The sequence below is a fragment of the Formica exsecta genome, unplaced genomic scaffold (assembly GCF_003651465.1).
Source record: "Formica exsecta isolate Colony F162 unplaced genomic scaffold, ASM365146v1 scaffold572, whole genome shotgun sequence".
NCBI lineage: Eukaryota > Metazoa > Arthropoda > Insecta > Hymenoptera > Formicidae > Formica > Formica exsecta.
Genome location: NW_021852978.1, coordinates 19711 through 27533, shown reverse-complemented (window position 1 = coordinate 27533; position 7823 = coordinate 19711). Strand labels below are relative to the sequence as shown.

Below are 7823 nucleotides of genomic sequence, written 5' to 3'. Positions count from 1 at the left end.
TTTCCTAAATCAAAGTTTTCTTTTTATTGCACGTGTTTTCTAATGCTTTTCATTTGTACCAAAAGAAAATACAAAGTCACTTAAGTTTTAAGATGTGTTAGATAGTGTTAGATTTACAAACGTACTGAAAAAAAATTGAATAGCTTTCATTAAGATAAAAATGTTTACCTTGTATAATATTTTCATTTTTTATCACTAATTGTAAGACTTAAAATAAAGAATATATACTGCATATTCAATATTTTATTAAAACATTGAATATATAAACAGGGATAGATAGATAGATATATATTTATAGTATATTTTAAACACATAATTCACAACTAGGCTTATTGACGGATTGTCTACTGTTTACAGTATAAGAGACGAATTATCAAAAAGAGGATCTTTTTTAAAAATTTCCTGAGCCTCAATAAAATTCCACGAGAATTCCTTGATTTCTCCAGGTATAAAAAAATTTTCTGAGAATTTCAGGTTTTCCATGTTTTTCCAGGGGGTAGACACCCTAATTAATTAATATTTTTATTCACTTAACCCGAATATTTGCGATGCCAACGATATATCACCCGTGTGTTGAAAGAATTATTGCATGTAGTTGAGAGCGCGCACTTTTAGATGGACGTGCGTTCACATTTTAAATCGCGGAAAGATATATAAACGCCCCTTAAACACGGTTTTCACAGCGTGTCCGCGAGCTAATTCCGTATCCCGGATTTCTGGTCTGACGACAGCAACGCGTCCTCCCGCGGTTTCTTGTCCATCGTTTTGTCCCGCGGGTTTTTAATTGTTCGGCGCGCGCGCGCGGAAGGTGCGAGCCAAAAAAAAGTCGCCGATATTTTTACGAATCTTTTCGACGAAACGCCACCGGAGCTGTAATTTTTTTCTAAACACGGCACTTTTCCCCCGCGACTTCTTGGTAACGCTGGCACACGTTACTCTTTGAAATTCCGCGGTGAAATTTACGGACATTTAAAAATAATTCAATGCTAATAATGGCCGTGTTCCGATATTCACTGCCAGTGCTGAAAATCTAGTGTATATGACGTAAACTATAGATTTTCAGTACTGGCAGTGAATATCGGAACACGGCCAATATTTCTTTCACTCGTTGCGTAATTGACTAAATAACGTACATTTCACATTCATCATTTTCGTATTTAATATCTTGACATTCTATAATTAGAGAGAAGCTCCTTTTGTACATATATTTTCCAAGTAACACAAGATGATATATATGTATTATTTACTGATAAAGTAAACGTGCTTGTATGTGGATAATGTATTTATGGGTTAATTTTTATGTATTTGATAAGTAAACAATTTCAGAATTTCAGGACACGATTTTCACTCAACAGTTTTCTTTTTTGACATCAAATGATAATATTATCTTAGATAAGTGAAACATTTTATGCAATTATCAAACATATAATATAAAAATAATCAAAATTTACATTTTATACAAATTAATTGATATCAAATTTCCTATGTAAAATAGTTTTTTATACTACTTGTTTATTTTTTTCAATCAAATCCATATTATCGCAAGGTATGAAATATCATGAAACTCATTGATAACGTATCTAAAATCTTTATATCAAAAGTCACGTGCGCATAGATTGTCTATCGATCAAATATTTTTTTGAATAAATAAAAAGAAAGTTAATAAAAAAGAGAGAGTAGAAGGAGAGAATTAATAAGTTTTTCAACGAACGAGAGGTGATTCCTCGAGTCGAGATCGAGAGATGAGAGTCGTTTTTCCTCGCGACAGAAAACCATCTCGAAGGGGTTACTTAAAGGTAATTCACGTACACTGTGTAGAGAGACCCGGCGGCAATCTCATCGTGAATGGAAAGTGAAGTCGTGGATTCCACGTGCTCGAAGACTGTGGCCTAATTTCAGAAAAACAACGAACGTACGATATAAACCGATAAATTACGTGAAATTTCGCACCAAAAGAAAGAAAGCACGAATTAAATGTGCAAAAAACACGAACGCAATATGCACGTTGTCCAACAGTACTAAAACTGAATCGATATACTGTATTTCTGTTACGTTGATAAGTCCGCGACCGTCTGATAACAGATTATAAGCACTCCCATACACACGTATTATAAAAATTGGCGATAACACGCGACGCCTTCGTCGAGATTGATTTATTCGTCGATTGTATATAGAGTGTTCGTTTAAAGATTCCATGTTTTTTTTTGTCTTCCAAAGAACCGATTATTTTTTCTAAACAAAAAATAAATAGAAGATTCGAAACAATTTCTAGAAAAAAAAAACCCATTATAGTAGCTACATTAATAAATATTTTCATGTAAACTTTATTACGTTTTATTAGATTTTCCAGAAAATTTTGTATAATGAAGCAGTTGGAGCGGATAGCGACGAAAACACGGCAATGAATAATGCGCGCATCCTTACAAGACTAATTCCCTTATACGATCACTTTTTCTCTCCATTATCTATTAATGCCGTCAGAAAATTATTTTACGACATCGCTGCATAATATATGCATGAATGTGATAATATCGGCGCTATAATAAAATAAACTCGACGCTTTTGCACACGTGTCTCGGACAATTTCTGTCCGAATAAGTGGAAATCGGACATTTATCTGTCCGATTTTTCAAAAATTAATTAAATATCTTTATTCTTTTATTATTCTTTATTGAGATTGTATCAAAAATGAAATTGATAGTAATAGTTGTTAAATGTTATTAGCCGCATTTTGCAAGCTTTATATACAGGATGTCCCATTTTAAACAGTCGAACCGAATATCTCGAAAACCGAGCCCGATAGACAAAAATGTTTCAGACAAAAGTTGCATGGTTTCGAGGGGGCCACATGATGAAAATATGGACTTGACCTTGAGTGATCTTTTCAAGATGAGGTCAATGTGATCGATCTTAATAACAAATAATTGTTTTAAAAAATACATTGTAAATAATTACATACTTTTTCTTAAAAACAATTATTTGTTTTTTTTACACTAACTGATTTGTCTCATTATTCTGTACATAAAAGTATTACGGTAAGATTATCAAAAACTAAATATTTTACGAGATATTTTATCTTTTATATCAAAATATGTCAGACTAAGATATAAAATAACTCAAAAAGTACTTAATGAAAAAATACTTTATTATAATGTTTTGAAAACCTCTCGAGATAAGTTACAAGAATATGCAATAAAAAATGGAGAATTCCATTTAAGAAAACATTGATCACATTGACCTCACCTTGAAAAGGTCACTCAAGGTCAAGTCCATATTTTCATCATATGGCCCCCTCGAAATCATGCAACTTTTGTTTGAAATATTTTTGTCTATTGGGCTCAGTTTTTGAGATATTCGGTTTGACTGTTTAAAATGGGACACCCTGTATATACGCTTATGACAAAAACTTGAATAATGAATAGCGAGTCGCATAGTGATAAGTGAATAAACTATACTATTTCAAATAATAGTTATTTTTCCCTCAAACAATATGATTTAATGCAATATATTTAGTGTAATGAAACAAATATTATTTGTACAAATATTATAATGCAATGAAACTATTAAATTTTTATTCAACAAAATAATGTTTCGTATAAAATTATATTTTTGTAACAAAACAAATATAAGTCAAACAAATAAATATATTAAATCTAAAGAAATCTTTTTCTCTGTGATAGATAGTGGCACAGAGAATTGTGCGTCTGCTTTCTGTGCCAAAGGGCCCGGATTCAAATTCAGCTAAAAACATCGAATCTATTCAATTGTCACTTCTTGGGAGGCAATGTTAAATCACCGAGAGTATCTTGCCAAGTGAACTCTTCTAATTTGGCCATTCGGAACCGGCACTCAATTGTATGTCCTCGGAAAAACTAATAAAAGGCGCAGATATATGTAAAGTAGTCTCTATCTGACAAGAGGATTACAGAGAGAGAAAAAGAGAGAGAGAGAGGGAGATATTAAAATAACAAGAACGAAATTTATCTAGGCAGATCTCACCGTACTGCCGTAAGCGTCATCTTCGTCGTTACTTTTCGGCGAAAGCAAAATTCCGTTACGTCCTATATATAGTATATCCAGTGCCGTAAAAATCCTCATCGGCTCTTGTCACACCTACGCGGACTGGAAAGAACCGCTCGAGAGCCTCGGCTCGTGGCATCATTATACACACTCGCTTTCATTTTCGCCGTTATCTGTCAAAAAGCGATTGAATCTCATTCGCGAAGTGAAACACGATATCAAGAGACACGGTAGCGTCTCGCGCCAAGTCACGCGAAGCCAAAAGCCAAAGATCGCGCATAGCGACAGCAAGGCACCCCGTGTATCTTCACGCGAGTCGATTAGTTGAGAGTACTTGAGATTATTAGATTGCAATAATCGCTGAATGGATCGAGTTTTCACTAGACTTAATCGATAGATTGAGTTTGATTTATATAAGAAAAGTATCTTTATTTTCGTTCTATTAGGTGTACAACTTTGCTTCCGCCGTTTTCCTATAGATGGCTTTAGCGGTAAGTAGTGGTCGAAATAAATAGATCATAGACGTCATGCAATAAACTTGGGCATCTGTCAACATAACCCCATAGAAACATTAGTCGATTTGTGTCTGCATCATAAAGTTATTCTCGATTGAAAATGTCAGTTTACGAGCCAAATTCTCGTCATTTGCGGGAGGTTTTAATTTTCTACTTCAATATGAAGAAATCTGCGGCTGAGGCTCATCGAATACTCTCAAATACTTATGGTGAGGCCGCTATTAGTAAAAGAACGTGTCGTGAGTGGTTTCAACGCTTCAAGAACGGTGATTTTCACGTCGAAGACCGGCATAGCGGTGGAAGAGAGAAGGTTTTCGAAAATGCAGAATTGGAGGCATTACTTAATAAAGACTCGAGTCAAAGTCAAGAAGAATTGGAACGATCATTGGAAGTGACTCAACAAGCAATTTCAAAACGCCTCAAAGACATGGGAATGATTCAGAAGCAAGGAAATTGGGTGCCGTACGAGTTGAAACCGAGAGATGTTGAACGGCATTTGTTTGCTTGTGAACAGTTGCTTGAAAGGCAAAGACGGAAAAGATTTCTGCATCGCATTGTGACTGGGGACGAAAAATGGGTTCATTACGATAACCCCAAGCGCAGAAAATCATGGGGATATCCCGGCCATGCTTCCACGTCGACGGCCAAACCGAATATTCACGGCTCCAAGGTCATGCTCTGTATTTGGTGGGACCAGCTCGGCGTAGTGTATTATGAGCTGTTAAAACCGACTGAAACAATCACAGGCGATCGTTATCAAACGCAATTAATGCGTTTGAGCCGAGCATTAAAAGACAAACGGCCGCAATACAACGAGAGACACGATAAAGTGATTTTGCAGCATGACAATGCTCGACCCCATGTTGCGAAAGTGGTCAAGACACACTTGGAAACGTTGAAATGGGAAGTCCTACCCCACCCGCCGTATTCTCCAGACATTGCTCCCTCTGACTATCACTTGTTTCGATCAATGGCACACTGATCGGCCTGGTTGATCAGCACTTCCGGTCTTATGAAGAAGTAAGAAATTGGATCGATTCTTGGATCGCTTCAAAAGATGACCAGTTCTTTCAACGCGGGATTTGTACGCTGCCCGAAAGATGGGAGAAAGTAGTGGCCAGCGATGGACAATACTTTGAATCATAAATATAAAACCAGTTTTTTACAATAAAGCCTCGAATTTCGGAAAAAAAACGGCGGAAGCAAAGTTGTACACCTAATACATATAACATAAACGGAGATATTACGATGCAAAGTCCGGAACAGAAAATTTGTGAGTAAGAAACGTGTTGGTCTCCTTGGTCGTCTCGGGACAAACGTACGTTTCTCGTTTCTACCGCATCGCAGTAGCGGCGCTCATAGCTGAGATATAATAGGGTCCCTAGAAGTAAGAGTCTGGACAATCTGTGGGTTTGAAGCAAAATGGCGTCGATAGTTACCAATTGTACATACAGCAATAGTTGTATACATTATTGTGTAAAATTGATATAAGATGTTTGGTTTTTAGATTTATCTACTATAAACAAGGTAAGTCTATACATATGATTTAAACTTATTGAGTTAAAAATAAAAGTAGATATACAGGCACTGTGAAGTAAAAAAGTGACATTTTAACCTTCTCATCAATCATTATATCTATTAATGATTTAAATGTTATCACTTCACAGAAAATATGACTGGTTGTTGTGTCGTTGGATACAATAACAATAGCGAAAAAGGCTTTTCGCTAAGACGATTTCCATCCAATAAAGAACGGAAGATATTATGGGTGCTGAAAAAAGGCCAGAAGAATTGGAAACCTTCTCCATACTCACATATTTGTGAAGTAAGTATTAATTGTAATGTATTAATTGTATTAATTGTAGTGTATTACCCAGTTAACCATTTGCTTGCGGATTGTTAACAAACGGCAAACAATTCCCTGTGGAACGAGGCTGCCAAATTCAGGGCCTACTGTGTCCTCGAGTGCGCCCCAATTGCAACCAAAAATTGAAATCATATCCTGATGTCAAATTGGGTACAACACCAGAGCAGATCTGTCACTAGTAGTGCGACGACAGATTGACGCAACAAATCGAGAGCAGGTTTGTCAACCGCAGACTGACAACAAATTTGCGCCAAATGCCCAGCAGATCTACGGCAATTTTTGACGACAAAAATTAGATCAGTTACAGTATTAATATATAATAGTACATATTAATGTGTTAAAACATATAGGTAAATTTAAATAATTTGATTTACAAAATTATAGATATTTTTGGACAGCAATTGCCCGAATAAGTAAAAATCGAACAATTATTTGTTCGATTTTCCAAAAATCAGTTCAATATTTGAATTATCCTGTATAGGCATCGTGTCAAAAATTGAACTGATAGAGATAAATAGTGTTGCGCCCCTGGATTTGCATGCTGAATTTGTCCCCTTTGGCGTTTCCGGGAGATCGTCGTCAGGAGGGTTGTTGATAAACAACGGTTGGTCGGATGTTTTCCGGACGCCATGTCAGATTTGGTCCTGTGCTGTCGTGCCGTGAGGACGTCTCCTCCGACGGCTGGCTATCATTCGCGACTAATTCGAGTTGTCTTATTGTACAATATTCTCCTTTACGTGTTCTTGTTATTAAAGTTCTTTTACTTACGAGTGCGTATTCATTTCGGGCGTGAGTGAACGTGAGAGTGAGAGGGAGACCATCAGGGAGCGCAACAATATATTACAATATTATTAGTCACATTTTGCAGGTTTTATATACACTCATGACAAAAACTTGAATACGAGTATAGATATGAATAACACGCCGCATAGCGGTAAACGACTGAACTATACTATTTCAAATAATAGAATTTTGTAATACTTTGTCATATTCTGCTTGGTTTTTGCTGCCAATATGCCATTAGATTGTGCACGCCAGATCTTGCTCAGTTCGTGCCGACAATCTGATGCCAGTCTGTCAGTCATGTCAGCAAGCTTTGCTCGGTTTCCGCCGCCAATTTACTGTCGGGTTATGTCGGCAACCTTTGCTCAATTTTTGCCGTCAATCTGCCAGCTTAATCGGTAATAACAACTTTTGTACCCAATTCGTAGCCTTTTTGCTGACAATAATTTGTAGCAGGCCTTGCCAAAATCTGTTAGAACAGACTTGGCTAACTGGGTGCCATTGTAGACTGCCCTTTAGGGCCGTGGCACATAAAAAAACTTAAGCAGTAAAGGTACATTTTCACGAGCCGCTGAAATCGATCGTTTGAACGACAAAAAGGATCACGTGATCGAAATGGACGAATCAACGACCAGTAG

General features: G+C 36.5%; 1 protein-coding gene across 2 annotated transcripts in view; it reads left to right on the top strand.

The window, feature by feature from the left end:
• The first annotated feature begins 5902 nt into the window (after positions 1 to 5902).
• The window catches only part of LOC115242154 (THAP domain-containing protein 1-like), a 4659-nt gene continuing 2738 nt past the window's right edge, over positions 5903 to 7823 (top strand). The window contains exons 1-2 of one of the 2 annotated variants that reach the window (XM_029818243.1): positions 5903 to 6062; positions 6203 to 6360. In XM_029818243.1, coding sequence (XP_029674103.1) covers positions 6208 to 6360 — 153 coding nt within the window. In that variant the 5' untranslated portion in view covers positions 5903 to 6062; positions 6203 to 6207. Of the gene's footprint in view, positions 6361 to 7823 lie in introns of both variants that reach the window. The other variant, XM_029818242.1, reaches the window with a different exon arrangement.